The 19,941-nt window shown below is 39.7% G+C and overlaps 1 protein-coding gene across 3 annotated transcripts in view; it reads right to left on the bottom strand.

Moving 5' to 3' along the window:
* The window catches only part of LOC149025334 (RNAse THREE-like protein 1), a 143,148-nt gene that overhangs the window by 35,472 nt on the left and 87,735 nt on the right, over positions 1-19,941 (bottom strand). For 2 of the 3 annotated variants that reach the window (XM_089145564.1, XM_089145566.1), the window contains exons 17-19: positions 5,416-5,516; positions 5,124-5,341; positions 4,808-5,017 (exon numbers count right to left, since the gene is read on the bottom strand). In XM_089145564.1, the coding sequence (XP_089001690.1) occupies positions 4,808-5,017; positions 5,124-5,341; positions 5,416-5,516 (529 nt within the window). The remainder of the gene's footprint in view (positions 1-4,807; positions 5,018-5,123; positions 5,342-5,415; positions 5,517-19,941) is intronic. The other variant, XM_089145565.1, reaches the window with a different exon arrangement.

Genomic DNA, 19,941 nt, shown 5'->3' with positions numbered 1-19,941 from the left:
GCAAAGCTCTATCCACTGAAACAGTCTGGCTATGCGTGGAGGGCATCAAGTGGGTCTGTAAGAAATGGTACCAAATTTTGGCTGCTGGTTGCAAGGTGTGGCGGGCAATAGTTAATGCACCTTGGGTGGATGATGACCACTCCGTGCCGGGAGAACACACAGCCGGGAGAATGTTATGCAAGGCAATTGGGTCTGCCGAAGCAAGATAGGCATTGTGCTCATCCTCCACATTGTCCAATGCATAATAGGCATTAATGGATGGTCCATCTATAGGTATGTGCATCCCCCTAACATATACCTGGTCCTGAGATGGGGCAGTTAGATTGGCATAAAATTCTTGGACTAGGGAAGGGATGTAGGCACCAGGATGGGTGCAAAACTGTTCCCAATGATGCCCAGCTATAATGGATGGGATGAATGGAAAGGCTTGTGCTTCATTGGGTTTTAATTTGAACCCCTTCTCCGGAAGAAATTTCTTGGTGGAGATGGATGTGAAGCGGTTCTCAGCTATGGGAGAGCCAAAATAAGAGGGACCCATGGAAGCACTAGAACTAGGGTCGGTTCTGCTCTTCTTCTTAGGGGCCATTTCGAATGGAATGCACAAGGTTGGCCCCTAACAACCAAAATTGAATTCAAACAAAAACACTATCAAACTAAACATAAAAAATAAAAAAAAAAAAAAAAAAACAACTAATCACACAAACACTAAAACAGACCATATCTAAAATAGACCATATCTAACAAAAACAGAAACACCATACAAGTAGAAAACAACAAACAATTAACTACAACTAATCAGACAAATAGCAAGAACAAACAAATAACAAAAACAGAGGAGATGAGCATAGGGTAGTGATGACCCATAAATTCTGTGTTGGTGTGTGCGAGTGATGGTATCTCCAAAACAGCACCTAAAACAAATGAAAAACTTTGCATATACCCTAACGAAAACAGACACCAAGACAGTTTAAGAGCAAACACATAAACCATAAACCAAAAGTGAACATTCGATAATAACAGCAGCCAATCAGAAATTTCACAAATATGGAATGAAAGAAAGGAAATGGGAGAACACTTAGCTGATGTGGTGTAGGGAAGATGGAAGGTCGAAATACCACAAAAACATGCCCGAAACCCAGTACAGCACCGGTAGTCCTCTGAGAAGTGATTCGATGATGGAATGGGGGGAAAAGTTAGGGTTTTTGTGAAAGATGGGCTATCGGTGAAGAAGAAGGTTGCTTTGGTGGGTGAATGTAGGTAAATGGAGGTGTGAAAGTCTTTGAGAAGCAGAAAATGGAAGAGGAGAGGAGAGTGAGTTGCAGTGGAGAAGAGAAGATGGTGCCGTGAAGGTCGAAGAAGGGAGCTGAGTGTTTTTGGATTTCGGTTTGAAACGAGAAGGTTAATGGGTTGGGGTGGGTATTGGTTCAGAATCGGTTCGAATCAGTATTGGTTCAGAATGGTTTAATAGAAGTTTTGAAGTGTAATTGTGATGGGTTGGTTGGGTTTAAGGTTAAACCGGGTCAAGTGAGTGGTTTTATCGTTGTTGTGGTGTTGCGGCAGCTTTGCTATAACAACGAACACAGAATGTAATTTTCAACAGAGATTGTAATGTGTCAACAGAACATGTAAGACCCGTAGCTGAGGATCAAAACTTTGTATTAGCATTGTGGCCACATCGCTACAACAAAGATAGTGAAATTTGCTGGATATTGAAACATGCTCTGTTCAGCAGTTTGATTTAATGATAAGTTTGGCAAAACACCCAAGCACTCTCTGTTTGTTCCCCACACTCCCTGCACATCAAAGACACCTGTCAGCAAATTATCTGTCAGTTTTTTTTTTTTTTTTTTTTTCTTTTTTTCTTTTTCATCACACATTATGAACTACCCATGACTTTATTAAACACCTAATGAACTACTAGCACACAATTAAACTAAAAATAATGAAATCTAAGTGACCTCCCTTCTTTTTAAGCCTCTTGAAGGATGATTGAAGATTTGTCCCGCTCTAATGGTGCTCCCCAATAATGCTTGATTCTCTGCCCATTGACTAGAAATTTCCTTTTAGATATGCCCTCTTGCAACTCCACTGCTCCATGTGGAAATACTGTCACTATTGTAAAAGGACCTGACCACCTTGATTTCAGCTTTCCTGGAAATAGTTTGAGTCTGGAGTTGAACAATGAGAACTTGCCGACTCCGGTTCAAATACCCTCTCGCAAGATTTTCTTCTCATGCCATTTCTTCACTTTCTCCTTGTAGAGTTTGGCATTCTCATATGCTTGGAGCCTGAACTCATCAAGTTGATGGAGTTGTAGCATTCTCTTCTCACCAGCCAAAGTAGATTCAAAATTGAATTTCTTAATTGCCCAGTATGCCTTATGCTCTAGTTCCAATGGTAGATGGCAAGCCTTTCCAAACACAAGTTGATATGGTGACATTCCAAAAGGTGTTTTGTAGGCAGTCCGGTAGGCCCAAAGGGAGTCATCTAACCTTACGGACCAATCCTTCCTTGTTGGGCATACTGTTTTCTCCAAAATCAACTTGATTTGTCTATTAGAAACTTCAGCTTGCCCATTTGTTTGGGGATGATAGCTTGAGGCAACCTTATGACGAACTCCATATTTAGACAATAGAGCTCCAAGATATTTGTTGCAAAAATGTGAACCTTCATCACTGATTATGGCTCTTGGAGTACCAAATCTAGTTAAGATATTCTTTCTCATGAAGTCAATAACCACCTTGGCATCATTAGTTGAACAAGCAGCAGCCTCCACCCACTTGGATACATAGTCCACTGCTACTAAAATGTAAAGATTGCCGTATGAAGGAATAAAAGGCCCCATGAAATCAATTCCCCAAACATCAAACAATTCTACTTCCAAGATATTGGTTAAGGGCATTTCATTCCTTTTGGAGATGTTTCCCACTCTTTGACATCTATCACATTTTTTGAATGAATTGATAGGCATCTTTGAACATACTTGGCCAATAAAACCCCGATTGCAAGACATTTTCTGCTGTCCTATCTCCTTAATAATGTCCACCATATGGGGAGTCATGGCATTGCCTCAACACATCCTCTACTTCTACCTCAGGGATACAACGCCTCAATATTTGATCTGCACATAGCTTGAATAAGAATGGTTCATCCCAGAAATACCTTTTAACCTCATGTAAAAATTTCTTCCTTTGTTGAGTGGGCATCATAGGGGGTAGAAGTCCGCTGGCTAAATAATTAGCAAAATCAGCATACCAAGGTGTTTGTGAGAGGGAAACAGCAAAGAGTTGTTCATCAGGGAAGACTTCTTTAATTTCAAATTCAGCTGCTTGGTTTGGATTTTCCAACCTAGACAGATGGTCAGCCACTTGATTCTCAGTCCCCTTCCTATCTTTTATCTCCAAATTGAACTCTTGAAGCAATAAGATCCATCTAATCAGCCTTGGTTTAGCATCCTTCTTGTGTATCAAATATTTGATGGCTGAATGATCTGTGAACACAATGACCTTTGCCCCCACTAGATAAGCTCTAAATTTGTCAAATGCAAACACAACTGCCAAGAGTTCTTTTTCAGTGACAGTGTAATTCAGTTGTGCTCCTGATAGGGTCCGACTAGCATAATAGATTGAATGGAATACCTTATTCTTACGCTGTCCCAAAACTGCTCCTACAGCCCAATCACTAGCATCACACATGACCTCAAAGGGTATAGACCAATCCGGTGCCACAATGATGGGTGTAGAGATTAGCTTCTTCTTCAACTCTAAAAATGCTGTCATACATGCTTCATTAAAACTGAACTGACTTTCTTTTTCAAGCAGGCTACACAATGGTTTAGATATTTGTGAAAAATCTTTTATGAACCTTCTATAAAACCCAGCATGTCCAAGAAAACTTCTAATCCCTTTCACACTTGATGGTGGTGGTAATTTTTCTATAATGGCAACCTTGGCTTTATCCACTTCTAGACCCTGTTTGGAAACCTTGTGTCCAAGAACAATCCCTTCTCTAACCATAAAATGGCATTTTTCCCAGTTGAGGACTAAATTGGTTTCTTCACATCTCTGTAGAACTTTTGCCAAGTGAGTGAGACATTCAACATATGTTTCTCCAAAAACTGAAAAATCATCCATAAACACCTCTACAAATTGTTCCACCATATCAGTGAAAATGGCCATCATACATCTTTGGAAAGTGGCTGGGGCATTACATAGACCAAAAGGCATTCTTCTAAAGGCAAAGGTACCATATGGGCAAGTGAAAGTGGTCTTATGTTGATCTCCAGGAGCAATGGCTATTTGATTGTAACCTGAGTATCCATCTAAGAAGCAATAATACTCTTTTCCAGCCAATCTATCAAGCATTTGATCAATGAAGGGTAGAGGGAAATGATCTTTCCTTGTAGCCTTGTTGAGCTTCCTATAGTCCATACATATTCTCCACCCACTCACTATCCTTGTAGGTATCAGCTCCTTATTATCATTCTCCACAACTGTCATTCCTCCTTTCTTGGGGACACTTTGTAACCCCAAACAAAAAACATATGACAATATCAAAGAACATGAAAAATTTCAAGATAATAGTGACAGAATCGTGAGCCAATGGGAATACTTTGTTGTAGGTCTCTTCTTTGGTGATGTCCCACCTCTTAATGTGTTCTTAATATCAAAGAAATAAAGATAGATGAAAAAAATATATGAAGACATTGTAGGCAAATATTTTACAATAAGGAGATGAAAAGTAAAAGAAGCATGAGAGAAAGCCTAGGTTGCATCATGATCAATGGACTACAACCAAATTAAATTACCTGTAAATTTCTCCTAATCGCTAGCTTGTACAGATGAGAGTTATTAACAATATTAGAACGTCTCCTGGTCAATTCTCCTTCATCAAGAGCTTCATACGAAAGAAAAAGGTGCTTTCCAACTGCATATTTGAGGAAAGCATCACCAAGTACTTCAAGTCTTTCGAGTGAGAAGCGATCCATACACTTTTCAGTAGTGAGAGCTTCTAGGACCTAAAATGAGTTAGACCAGATCCATGGAATTAAACATTTCCATCCTAAGTAGTTCCATTGAAAAGCTGTCAAAGCAAAAATTAAACACTATTTGAGAAGGCCTTACATGAGAGGTAGTAACTTCAGATCCCTCCGGAAATGAAGATGACAGCATCTCCTTAAGCTCAAATGCCACGAGTAGATTTTCTAGACGATGTATCATTGATGGTATTAAGGACAATGAACTCCCAATGTCCTTGGAAAAACCAATTATCTTCAATTGACAAAGCTCTGGAGGTAACTCGTCGAAGTGTTCCTCTTTTTCACGTATCCCTGTGATTACTTCTGAATCAGTAAGTAAACAAAATAAGAAACTTATGTGTGCAACTAAAAAGTAGAAGTTTCCATGTAAAGAATACCTGTATCCGCTTGCTTCCGGTCATGAAGCAAGTTTCGTAAAAAGAAAAGTTGTTTCGCCTTCAAAAGAGGCTGTTCAGGGTACAAAAGATGAATCTCATGCCTGAATCAATGATATATATAGAAACACAACATTAGCAAGGAAACAATTAAACAAATCAATGGAATGAAACAAAGTTGTTGTGCAAGTTACAAGTGACCAGTACTTAGATGTACATAAACAGTCTTGCATGCAAAGAATAAGGTTTTAAATATTCAAAAAGTCAATGACTTGAGAAACAGTTCAATGATAAATTTCAAGGGGTAATTTGGACATTTCTGTCTAGTATAGATTCCAAAGTGGCAGCCAATTAAAGATCTGAAACTTTGGTGCAAATAAAATGGTTAATTTCACTAAGTATTTATTTTATTGTGATTTGAAAATAAGTTAATGTGCTGGAGAGGGGGAGAATTACATATAAAATATAATAGGGAGTCACAGATATAATAGGGCTTGACTAAGAGAGAACTTAGAGACCAAATATGAAACAAAGTAGAGATAAAATAGGAGAAGAAAAAGAACGAGCGTGAAAAGGCAAAAGGAGAAAATGAGAGAGAGAGCCCCCAGCTTTCAAACTGTGAGAAGAAGAAAGGAGAAGAGGAATTGTCCATAACAGAAGGAAGCAAAAGGAAGAAGAACTGTTGTAAGGCAGCAGTACATTAGGGATAGCAGTGGTAGTTATTATATTTTGAGGGTAGAATTGTCTTGTTAGGATCTCTTATTATTCTCTTTGTAATAGTCTCACTTTGGGAGATTCTATTCTATTTTTGGAAGGATATTAGTATAAATAAAGGACCTGCTATGTCTCTCTGACACTAGTTTAGGATTTCCACAAATCTTTCAACATGGTATCAGAGCCAATTCTGATCCAAGAACTCTAGAAATCCCCATCGCAGAACACCGCCGCCGTCTCTCTCTTCCTCTTGCCATTGAAGAGCTTCCACTACCAGCTACTCCTCTTTCTTTGCTTCTCGTTCTCCCACCACAACCTCTGCCGCCCATTTTAAACACCTCCACCACCTATCACCACCATTTCCTCCACCATCCTAACCTAGCGCTGCCACTAGAAGTCCCTCCAAACACCAATGACACTCCCTATGGTATTGCCTAACCTTAGGGACTCCTGGGAGTGTTGATCTTTTTTTGGCCCCCTTTAATCTAGCGACACCCCTAGGAGCCATCACCTCCATCTAGCAAAGCTCCTAGGGGATTTCTGCCAGCGACACCCACACCCACCTATGACAGCCCTAGAGCTATTGCATAGGCCTGCAAATGCTCTAAGGAGGTCGCAACACCTTAGTTGTCCCTCTTGTGACCTGTGATTGGCTCTAGGCCTCTCGCCTACTATTACGAGTGGTCCTAGAGCCATTGCCTACCTTCCCCTCATGTTCTGAAAATTTTTTGTCCAAAAAATGTCCTTTCATGTTGTTTTTGGTGGTGAGCACTTTTCTCCTACCAAACCTATTTTTCCTTAGTATGTGATCCCTTTTGTTCCTGCGATGGCTAACTCAGTTACCTCCGCCTCTTGGTAGATTTGGTATGGAGGATTCTCCCGTTTCTTCTATTTCTCGGGATCGTGATTTTTCTCCCTTTCAGATGATCACTGTTAAGCTTAATGGGACCAATTACCTTCGCTGGTCTTGTTCTGTATCTCTTGGGGTTGGTCCTCGTGGTCTTACTAGTCATCTTCACATGATGTCTGTTAAACCATCCTCACCTAGTACAACATAAGATAAGTGGGAGACTAATGAGTGCATAGTTATAGGATTTCTTCTTAATTCCATTGAACCAAGTATAGCGGAGAGTTACCTTTTGCCTCCTAATGCTGCCACGATTTGGAAAGTTGCCGAGGACACTTATCCAAGGTTGGGAATGATGGTCAATGTTTTGATATTCGAAGGAAAATTCATCAGCTACAATAGAAAAAGCTTACTTTGTCTCAGCATTATAGTACTCTTTGAGACTAATCAAACCCTTGATTTTTACGGGCGTTTTACTCCATCCTGTGCCACTGATGTTGCTGCCTATCAAAAGCGGGAGCACAAGCTTCGAGTACATGATTTTTGGTGGGGCTTAACATTGAGTGTGATCAGACTAGCGCTTAGGTCCTTTCATGGGAACCTTTTCCTTCTCTAGAGCAAGCTTATGCTATGGTTAACATTGAGGACACATGGCAGCAATGGCACATACTTAGAAATTTGACAAATCTGTAATTGTAGGATTCTACTAGGAGTTCAATTAGAGTTTGTATAGGACTTTCCACTTAATTATAAATAGAGGGCTTGAGATCATTGATCAACAAGCCATTTTGCCAAACATTGTGTTTCTACATGGCATCAGAGCCTAAATACGATTAGGGAAGTGAGAAAAAAACCTACCTCTTGGCCTCTCTCTCGCTGTTGCAGAGTGTTGAAGAGTGTCGAACTATCTCTTTCAAAACCATCACCTCTCTCCTGTCACAGCTCTTCAAACCCATCAAAAACCAATTGAAACCCATCGAAACCCCATCAAAATCCATCGCCCTTTCTTTCTGGCAGTTCTTCAAACCCATCGAAACCCATCACCCCTTCTTTTTGGCTATTCTTCAGTACCACTGCTGCACTACGCTGCTGCATACGGTGAGAAAAGAGCAATAACAAAGGAAAAAAAGGGAAAGAAGAAGAGCAGAAGAAGCCTGCACTACCGTTGCACTACGGCTGCTCCTACAACCTATTTTTCTTTGATTCTTCATCTGAAGCCTCAATTGAGGTTCTTCGATTGGGGTTGTTCATCTTAAGCTTGCGATTGAGGATCGATTCTTCATCTGAAGTGATTCGATTAGCCCAAACAAAATAGATGTTTGAGGGTTATTCTGGTAAATTTGCATTTGCAGGGACTTATATGTAAATTTATATAAGTTCTGAGATTTATTTGCAAATTCAGATTTTTCAGGGACATATTTGTCATTACTGAAAAAAAAAAAAAAAAAAAAAAAAAAAAAGAGAAAGAAAGAAGGAAAGAAAGAAAGAGAGGAAGGAGGTGAAGACACGGTGATCCTTATATGGACTCTTTAAATTGTGATTTGGCTATTGACTTCATCGACGTCTCAGTTGAAAGGTGAAGACTGAAGAACTGCAGACAATTTTTTCAACATGGCAACTATAGAAGGTACTACTGCTCCCACCGGCTCCGAACATACCCCACTCTTCATCGTCTTTCGGTAAGATTTGATGGAACAAATTATTTGATCTGGTCTAGATCTGCTTACTTGACTATTGCTGGAAGAGGACTTGTTGGACACATTACGAGCACCACTATCAAACCTACTACCACAGGTGTTTTACAGGATAAATGGATCTCGAATGACTCTCTTATTATGTCATTCCTTTTGAATTCCATGAATCCAACTCTTGCCCGTGGATACCTATTACTTGATACTGCAGCCCAAATCTGGAAGGCTACTACTGAAACCTACAGACAGTAGGGGAATGATGCACATGTTTATGAGCTACGAAAGAAGCTTCATGAGATTACCCAAAAGGAACTGACTGTGGCCCAATATTATAATGAATTGCGATCTCTTTGGCAAGAGTTGGATCGTTATGGGGATTATCACCCCACTAATCCAGATGATGTGACTACTTAAAGGAAGCACATTGATAAGATTCGGGTATATGACTTCTTGGCAGGTTTGAATATTGAGTATGATCAGATTAGAGTGCAAATATTAAGTCGTTCTCCCTTTCCTACACTTGAACATTCTTATGCACTTGTTTAGTGTGAAGAAAGCCGTCGATTAACCATGCTTTATACTCCTATTATGGAGAAATCAACCTTACAGTCTGTTCGCACTAAATTTGATCTGGCTAAGGAGATTGTCAAGTGTGAGCACTGTCACAAACCATATCATACCAAGGCAAATTGTTGGAAATTGCAGGGGAAGCCTACTGATTTTGAGCAAAAACGAGCACAAAGAAAGGGAAAACCAAAGGCTAATCTTTCTGAGACAGTTTCCACCACACCCTCTGCAGATGTTGGTTTTTCACAGGAGGAGTTCGCTACTCGTGGACGTATTCTGTAGTCTTCTACTGCCAGTATAGCCTCGACCACTGCTTCTTCTACTACCCATACCAACTCTTACCTTGCTACTTCAGGTAAAACTTTTACAGGCTTTCAAGTTTCTTCAGTTTCTACTCCTTGGATCATTGATACAGGAGCCACAGATCATATGACGGGTTTATCCTCCTCCTTCTTACAATATTCTCCAACTTCTGGAAAGGATAAAGTTTGAATTGCTGATGGCTCCTATTCTTCCATTGCTGGAAAAGGGACCATTCATCATTCTCCATCACTTTCTTTGTCTAAAGTTTTACATGTTCCCTCTTTCTCTATTAACTTGCTCTCTATTAGTAGTCTCACACATGACTTGAATTGTAAAGTGACTTTTTTCCCATCTTACTGTGTATTCCAGGATCTGTCACGGGGAAGGAGATTGGACGTGGTAAACTAGACAATGGACTTTATTTGCTCGAGCCGATTGGAGGATCTGCTTCTGCTTTGAGTACATCTTCTAATCCAATCCATTCGGTAATATAAAATCTTCATCAGTGGCACCGTAGGCTAGGTCACCCCCTCTAGGAACTCTTAAGAAAATATTTCCTGATTTGGTTTCTTCTTGTAATGAGGATAATTTTTTTTGTGAAGCCTGCATTTTTGCGAAGCAGACTCATTCTACTTATTTACCTTCTCTTCATAATAGAAAAATTATTCATTTTATGCTAATTCATACTGATGTGTGGGGTCCTTGTCGACGTGTGTCTATTACTGGCCATAGGTACTTTGTTACTTTTATTGATTGTCACTCTCATTCTACATGGATTTATCTTTTAAAATAAAAAAATGAGGTTTTCCGATGTTTTCGTGATTTTCATAATATGATTAAAACTCAGTTCAATGCCACTGTGAAGATCCTTCGCAAGGAGAAAAGCACAGAGTATATTGATGGTGAATTTTAGAGATATCTCTCTGACTCTGGCATAATACATCAGACCAGTTGCGTTGATACAGCTACCCAAAATGGGGTTGCTGAAAGGAAGATCGGCATCTCTTAGAGATTGCCCGTTCCATTATGATTACTATGAATGTACCGACCAACACCTGGAGTGATGCTATACTCACTGCTTCTTACCTTATGAATAGGATGCCTAGTCGGATAATTGGTTTTAAATGTCCTAATGAGATTCTTTAGGGAGCCTCTTCTTTTGTTATTCCCCAAAAGGTTTTTGAATGCGTGTGTTATGCCAGAATCACAGCCCACCAGAGTAAGCTGGCTCCCCACGGCCTACGCTACATATTTTTGGGGTATTCTGCTACTCATAAAGGGTACAAATGTTATCATCCTCCTTCCAAGAAAACCATGTATCCATGGATGTAATTTTTAATGAGTCTTTCCCTTACTATACACCTCTCTAGGGGGAGAGTCCTAGAGGAGAGGTGTTCTTTCCGACCCTAGATCTTTCTATCACACACCAACACAACTTAAGAGTCCCAGAAGAGTTTCCTGATCAAGGGGAGACTTTGGCCAGTATACTTGAGGACTCTAATCCTCCCCCTTCGTTTTCTGAACCATGTGAAGAACCTAGCTAGGGGGAGACCACTCCTGTGAGACACACTGTTGGGGTCTTTCAAAACCAGATTGACCAGAATAAGGAGGTGCAGACTTATTAGAGGAAGAATTACAACCGGCTAAAGCAGGTGGAGAAAGGTGAAACGTTACCACTTCAGTCTCCTGCTCCAGAATCATATTCTACTATTCCCCTTAAGGTATCTTCTTATGATCTTCCTATTGTTGTTAGAAAAGGGGTCAGATCTTGTACTCAACATCCCATAGCTAAATATGTTTCTTATAACTCTTTGTCTAACTCCTACCGTGCTTTTATATCCTCTCTGTCATCTGTATCTATTTCTAAAAGTTAGCAGGAAGCCTATGTTGATAAGAGATGGAAGGCAGCTATGGTAGAGGAAATGTAGGCAATGAAGAAAAAGGACACTTGGGAGCTGGTTACACTTCCTTCAGGAAAAAAACCAGTGGGTTGCAAATGGGTATTTGTGGTTAAACAAAATATTGATGGATCAGTCAACAAGTTGAAAGCTAGACTAGTTGCAAAGGGGTTTACCCAAACCTATAGGATTGATTATCAGGAGACCTTTGCCCCTGTTGCGAAACTAAACACTGTTAGAGTTCTGTTGTCTGTAGCTGTGAACAAAGACTGGAACTTGCACCAACTAGACGTAAAGGATGCCTTCTTATATGGGGAGTTAGCAGAAGAAGTCTATATGGAAATCCCACATGGTTTCTCCGATGACAATACTGCAGGGAAAGTTTGTCGGTTGAAGAGGTCAATTTATGGGTTAAAACAGTCTCCTAGATGCTGGTTTGGATGCCTCCTGAAGGCAATGACTTTTATTGGGTACAAGCAAAGCAATGCTGATCATACACTATTTGTCAAGAATACAGATACTAACATCACACTTCTCATTGTCTATGTAGACGATATTGTCATCACAGGGAATGATGGTAAAGAAATTCAAAAGTTGAAGGACTTTCTTGGCAGAGAGTTTGAAATTGAAGATCTAGGGAAGTTACAGTATTTCTTAAGGATTGAGGTGGCTCGATCAAAGAAAGGTATATTCCTATCCCAAAGAAAGTATGTCCTATATCTATTATCAGAAGTGGGAATGTTGGGGTGTAAAGCAGTTGATACCCCTATTGAAGCTGGAGCTAAACTTAAAGAGAAAGAGGGAGAACCAGTGGACAAAGGTAGATACCAAAGGCTGGTAGGGAAGCTAATTTTCTTGTCCCACACCAGGCCAGATATCGCTTATGCTGTAGCGATAGTGAGCCAATTCATGCATGATCCATATTTAGCTCATATGAAGGCTGTTACCAGAATACTACAGTATTTGAAGGGAACTCCTGGAAAAGGAATACTTTTGTCACCCACTGATGCAGAGAAGGCTGGATCTCCAGATAGGAAGTCAATTTCAGGTTACTGTACCTTATTTGGAGGTAATCTAGTTACTTGGAGAAGTAAGAAACAGAATGTGGTAGCTTTATCTAGTACCGAAGCTGAATATAGAACTATGGTTTGTGGAGTTTGTGAGCTACTATGGTTGAAAGGTTTGCTGCAAGATATTGGAGTCCAAGTTCCAAACCCTATGATGTTATATTATAACAACAAGGCTGCTATTAGTATTGCTAATATTCCAGTGCAACATGATCGAACTAAGCACATTGAAATTGACAGGTTTTTTGTCAAAGGAAAGTTGGAACAAGGGCTTATCTGCATGCCTTTTGTAAGATCTGGAGACCAAGTAGCAGTTGTTTTCACTAAGGGTTTGCAAGAAAAAGATTTCCTTCCTATTGTAGGCAAGTTGGGCATGACTAATATCTATGCCTCAACTTGAGGGGGAGTGTAGGATTCTACTAAGAGTCAATTAAAGTTTGTATAGGAGTTAAATTAGAGTTTGTATTCATGTAAAATTCTATTCCTTGTAATAGTGTACTTTCCTCTTAATTATAAATAGAGGGCTTGAGATCATTGATCAACAAGCCATTCTGCCAAACATTGTGTTTCTACAGTAATGGTGATTGTTTCTGACAGCAATAAGACTAATATTGGTGTTCTCACGCCCCTAAGGAAGTGTGAGTTTACACATACTGGTATTCTAGCGCTCAAGGTCTACTTTTATAAAATAGACCAATCGGCCTGGACCGAAACCAGATTTTGATCAATCTCAGTCGAAATTTCGATCATTTTGGTTGAAACTTGGTATTTTTTTCAATTCCTATCAAGTTTCGTCTCGGTTTTTAGAAAACAAAGATTTCAGTCGAAATTTTGATTGTTTCGACCAAAATTTTACCATGCTTCCTCCACAGACTTAGCCTTCTCTCTTGTGTATTAACAACATAGACAGAAGTATGAACCTAATTAAAGTCCCCACCTATTCTCACTCGAAAGTGGATGAATTGCGCATTCTCCTGCAATGCCTCCATTATTAGAGAGCATTTGGATCCCATCCTACATAGATACTAATAGGACTCTCTATGCCATGGATGAGTATACTTCCACCGTTGTCTAAACCTTCAAGTTGCAGCCTCCAGTTTCTCCAATTTTATTTTTGTTTGCAAGCATGCTAATTTAATCTTTCTCAGTCATAAACTTCTGATCTTTTTTTTTTTACTTGGTAAATGTTATTTTGAGAAAGAATAAGGTGAGGAATGAGGGAGAGGAGAGGATGGAAGCCACGATTTAGTTATGGAGGCTCATCTTTCTTGTGAGCACTCCTCAAAGTAACTTTTCTATTTATAGGCTAATTTACAAATCTATTCTATATAGGAAAGCATAAACCTATTTCAATTGGTATAAAACTCTTAATTCCTACCACTCTTTCCTATCGAGAGTTAGCGCAAAGTACTAACTCTCGATGGATCAATCCCTTCCTAAATTGACCTTTTCTAACACTCCCCCTCAAGCTGGAGCATATATATTACTCATGCCCAGCTTGTTACAAATATAGGTAACCCTTGTATTCCCTAGAGCTTTGGTGAACAAATCTGCAAGTTGTTCTCCAGTCCTCACATGCTTGGGGGATATTATGCCTTGCAGTAACTTCTCACGAACAAAGTGGCAATCTACTTCAATATGCTTGGTACGTTCATGAAAGACTGGACTTGATGCTATATGAACCGCAACTTGATTATCACACCATAACTTCATTGGTGTGTCATCAATAATTCCTAATTCCTGGAGTAATTGTTTTATCCATACCATCTCGCATGTTACCTGTGCCATAGCACGATACTCAAATTCTGCGCTTGATCTTGCTACCACAATTTGTTTCTTACTCTTCCATGATACAAGATTTCCTCCAATGAATGTGCAGTAGCTTGTAGTCGATCTTCTATCAATAGGTGATCCAGCCCAATCAACATCAAAGAATCCTTCTACATTTCTGTGTCCATGATTAGTGTAAAGAAGCCCGTGTCCTGGTGCTTTCTTAAGATACCTTAGAATTCGTATAACTGCATCCCAGTGTGATGTTCGTGGGGTTGACAAAAATTGACTCACAACACTGACAGGAAAGGCAATGTCAGGTCTAGTCACAGTCAGATAATTCAGCTTCCCAACAAGCCTTCTGTACTTCTCTGGATCATCAAGAATGGTTCCATCTTCTGGCATTAACTTTAAGTTACATTCCATGGGAGTGTCTATGGGTTTTGATCCCAACATTCCTGTTTCAGAAAGCAAATCCAGTACATACTTTCGTTGAGATAAGAAGATGCCCTTTGTTGATTGGGCAACTTCAACTCCTAGAAAATACTTTAACTTGCCCAAGTATTTGGTCTGAAATTTCTCTTGTAAGTAGGTCTTTAACCTATCAATTCCTGAAGTGTCATCTCCTGTAATGACAATATCATCAACATAAACTATAAGAAAGATTTTGCCTGCATCAAAGTTTTTAAAGAATACAGAGTGATCACTTTCACAACGAGTCATCCCAAATTCTATTACAACAGTAGTGAATCGTCCAAACCATGCTCGAGGTGACTGCTTGAGACCATATAATGATTTGCGGAGGCGACAAACCTTATTCTTCTCCCCCTGAGCAACAAACCCAGGTGGTTGCTCCATATACACTTCTTCATGTAGATCTCCATGAAGGAAGGCATTCTTCACATCCAACTGAAACAAGGGCCACTTGTATGTAGCAGCAAGAGAGATTAAAATACGGATGGAAGTAAGCTTGGCAACAGGTGAAAAAGTATCAACATAATCTATGCCATAAACTTGAGCATAGCCCTTGGCAACGAGACGAGCTTTCAGGCGAGCTAACGAACCATCAGGATTAACTTTCACAGTGAATATCCACCTACAACCAATAGCTGTCTTTCCTGAGGGTAAAGGCACAAGTTCCCAAGTTTGATTGTCTTCTAAGGCTTGTAATTCTTCGTTCATTGCACTGACCCACTCAGGATTAGACAAGGCTTCAAGAACATTCTTAGGAATAGGATAATTCTCGATAGCAGATAAAGCAGTAGAGAACCCAGGTGATAAATTAGAATATGAAATAAAGTTAGAGATGGGATATTGAACACAAGAATGAGTACCCTTCCGAAGAGCAATGGGAATATCAAGGTTAGATTCGGCAGGAACGTCCGCAGGATCAACAGACAAAGTCGGCACAGAGGTAGAGACCGTAGGTGCAGAGGGGGGAGTTGATGGTTTTTGCCGGCGCATGTACACTTTGGTGATGTCTGGCACAGGTAGAGGGGAAGGAACTGTACCCTGTGGAGACACACTTTGAAAAATACATAGATCATAATTTAGGTCAGTTAAACTATGAGATTCAGTGGAAAAAGGAGTTGACTCAAAAAATGACACATCTGCAGTAACAAATATCTTCGTAAGTCAAAAGAATAACAACGATATCCCTTTTGAGTGCGAGAGTACCCATAAAAATACACTTAAGTGCACGAGGATCAAGTTTAGAGATCCCTGGGCAATGATTACGAATGTAACACACACAACCAAATACGTGAGGAGGCAAAGTAAATAAGGGAGATGAAGGAAATAAGAGAGAATGAGGAATGCCACCTTTTAAGACAGATGAAGGCATCCTGTTAATAAGATAACAAGCAGTTGAAACTGCATCAGCCCAAAAGGATTTAGGAACCTTCATCTCAAATAAGAGAGAACGGGTGACCTCCAATAAGTGTCTATTTTTTCTTTCGGCAACCCCATTTTGCTGAGGAGTATCGACACAGGAGGATTGGTGAAGAATCCCATTAGAAGCCATAAATTTACAAAACGGATCAAAGAAATATTCTTTGGCATTATCACTACGAAAAGTACGAATAGGAACACCAAATTGAGTACGAATTTCAATAACAAAATTGCAAAATATGTCAAATAATTCTGAACGATTTTTCATTAAATAAAGCCAAGTGACTCTTGAAAAATCATCCACAAATGTAACAAAGTATCTGTAATCTGAAGTAGAACTAATAGGACAGGGTCCCCACACATCAGAATGAACTAAAGAGAAAGGGTGGTCTGATCTGGTGTTTATACGAGGAGGAAAACTCACACGATGAAGTTTTCCAAATTGACAAGACTCACAATCCAACTTTGAAAGAGAATGAAAACTTTTATCTACCAATTTTAGGGTTTCCAGAGAGGGATGCCCCAACCGACAATGTATTTGATGGGGGATGGAAATACTAGAACAAGCAGTAGAGGATATCTCCTCGAATAGATACAACCCCTAGACATACGGCCTCTACCAAGCATCTTCTTCGTCGTAAGATCCTGAAATAAACAATATCCAGGAAAGAATTTCACCAAACAATTATTAGTGGAAGTAAATTTATGAACAGATAATAGGTTAAATGGCAAATTAGGTATGTAAAGAACTGAGGGTAGGGTAATGGATGGAGTGAGTTGAATTGTACCCACTCCTTTAACATTGATATGAGAGCCATCAACAAGTGTAACCAAAGAGGATGATGGAACAAAAGAGGAAGATATACCTGTAGCCCCAAATCATATGATCGAAGCTCCCGAATCAATAATCCATGGGCGAGATGTGGTTGAAAGGCAAGCGTAGCATTACCTGTCTGAACAAGGGTGGCAGTGGCTGATTGTGGTTGAGTGGCCTGAAACTGAGTGAAACGAATATAATCTTCCTCAGTCATCTTTACAGTCTTACCCTCAGGATGAACTTTAGTAGTTGTAGACGCTAATTCAGAAGTGATAATTGCATTCGCCATGTGTGGGGGCTTTCCATGAAGCTTCCAACAGTATCGTTGAATATGTCCTGGACGACCACAATGATGACAAGTCTTAACTTGTCCTGGACTGTCAGTGGAGTTGTGTGACCCTGGATATTTTCCAGTATTATTTCCTCGAGTTCGTCCTATATTCTGTTCACCATAAGTGCCTCGAGAAACTGTTGCCAAAGCTAAATTTTCTGTAGAGTTATTGGTACTCTCCCTTGCAACACGAAGAAAACTAACGTGGGTACATGATCACTACCAAGAATCTGTGCTCTAACTGCCTCAAACTCCTTTCCAAGACCTCCCAAGAAACCCATAACAGCTAATTGCTCTCTTTGATTTTGCATAGTTTTGACATCAGAGGAGATAGGCAGAATAGAGTTAAGTTCTTCATACATTCTTTTAAAATCTGCAAAATATTGGGTAATATCTCTACCTTTTCTATCTACTCGATAAAATTCCTGGGACAATTCGTAGATTCTAGCCAGATTATTCTGACCAGAATACAACACATTCAAATACTCCCATAATTCCTTCACAGTTTGTAAGTGAGTCACCAAATCTATAATATTATCGGCCAAGGAATTAAACATCTGCCCAAGTATTCATGCATCAACAATTGCCCAAGTATCATCATCTATGGGTACAGTCTTAGTCAAATGATCTATCTGTCCCGTCCGAGTAGAACAATTTTAACTATAGCCCTCCATTGGTGGAAATTTGATCCAACCTCCAATTTCTTCTCAGTTAACCGATGAGAGGATGAAGAAATAATTTCAGTCATAGTATTTTTACTTGAAGTTTCTCCCATATCAAACAATTTTAAAATCAAATCCCAAAAATCAGAATCATAAATCAGAAATCAAAATCAAAATCAGAATTATTCCCAAGTTAATCCCAGATTCAGATTAATCTTATAAACATAAATAGACCAACTTGGACCACTTGAACCAACTTAAAACCAAACCAAAGCAGAAAAACTTATCTCGGGTCTTTCAACACGATCGATCTCTCCTTAAAACCACCGAAACTCAAGACCAAACTCGAAAGGTGATCGCAGGTCTTCTCCTAAGAAGCGGAATCGAAAGGAACCACGATCGATCTCTCTCACTCTTTAAGACAATCGATCTCTCTCACTCTTTCTCGAAGTCTCGAAGTCTCAACACAATCGATTGCTTCTTCTTCTATGCAGCAGAACCAATAGCAGCCACACCAGACAGATTCAAAACTGAATAAAAAAAAAAAAAAAACAAAAACGATTGTTGCTTCTTCACAATCGATTGCTTCTTCTCCTATGAAGCAGAACCGATAGCAGCCACACCGCATGATTCAAATTCAAAAAAAAAAAAAAAAAAACCGAAACGATTGTCGCTTCTCGATTGCTTCTTCTCCAGTACAGGTTTCTTTCCTTTCTATAGAATCGAAAGGAATAAGAGGACCTACAGCCCTGATACCATGTTATTTTGAGAAAGAATAAGGTGAGGAATGAGGGAGAGGAGAAGATGGAAGCCACGATTTAGTTGTGGAGGCTCATCTTTCTTGTGAGCACTCCTCAAAGTAACTTTTCTATTTTCAGGCTAATTTACAAGTCTATTCTATATAGGAAAGCATAAACCTATTTCAATTGGTATAAAACTCTTAATTCCTACCACTCTTTCATATCGAGAGTTAGCGCAAAGTACTAACTCTCGATGGATCAATCCCTTCCTAAATTGCCGTTTTCTAACAGTAAATATGAATCTTCTGATCCAATTTTGTTTTCCTGGGGCATTCTGTCTCCTGACTTTCTAGCAAAGACAATTCAAATTGATTTTTATCATGCACACCACCTGGCTTTTTCTCCCTTTTATCATTTCCTCCAGTAATTTATAGCTGAGATGGATACCAAAGCTGATGGCTTCAGAGTCTCTCCTGTCTTTGTTCTAATATAACTTGTTTCAGAGGCTTTTGGAGTAAAAGTTTCATCCTCTGTATTGGGATGTTTAGCATGAGAAAACAAAGGGTTTACTACCGTTAAAGCTGCGGTTAATTGTCCAAAACCAGCTGCCTTTTGTTTGGTTGACTCCTCCACCATTATTGCTAAACTTTGGCCCTTCTTTCCCATGTGGGCTGCACCATCAGCAGCCAGATCTGATCTTTGCTGCAACCTTCTAGTGGTGGTATTTCCTTTTTTCTATGTGATCTTATCTCTCCCTCATTCACAGGCTGAAATTATTGGTTGCTAGGATTCTTTTCTGCTTCCACGAAGGTTGGACCCCCTCTCTGTGTTTACTTCTGCCTCATACAAGTCAATTTCGTTGATGAGATCATTGTCCTCAGGAGATAGACAACGCGTAGGGTCAATCACAATTTTTCTTTGACATCTACTTCCATAGTGTCCCCTCTCCTAGAATCTCTTTCCCCTATTGCAACAGTCCCTCCCTCCTCAAGCCCCTCTTGATAGCCATCGTGGATTTCCCAACGACTCCTTGATTCCATCCTTCATGCTGAGAGCCAATTCCAATTTGAACTTCGTCATGTGGCACAAGATCCCAGTCATGGGAAAATTCCTTGCCTTTCCTTTGCAAGACCAGTTCTATCTTGTGGCTTCTCTCCCCTAAAAGGAATCCCCTTTGTAATGGGGACTTCAAACTTCAGATTTGAATCTGGTTCTTCAATCATTATCCCCCT

Source organism: Hakea prostrata, chromosome 2, assembly GCF_041222555.1.
Source record: "Hakea prostrata isolate BN-2017 chromosome 2, UWA_Hpros_2, whole genome shotgun sequence".
NCBI classification, from domain to species: Eukaryota; Viridiplantae; Streptophyta; class Magnoliopsida; order Proteales; family Proteaceae; genus Hakea; species Hakea prostrata.
Note: the sequence above shows the minus strand (reverse complement) of the source record. Positions and strands in the feature narration are given on the sequence as shown.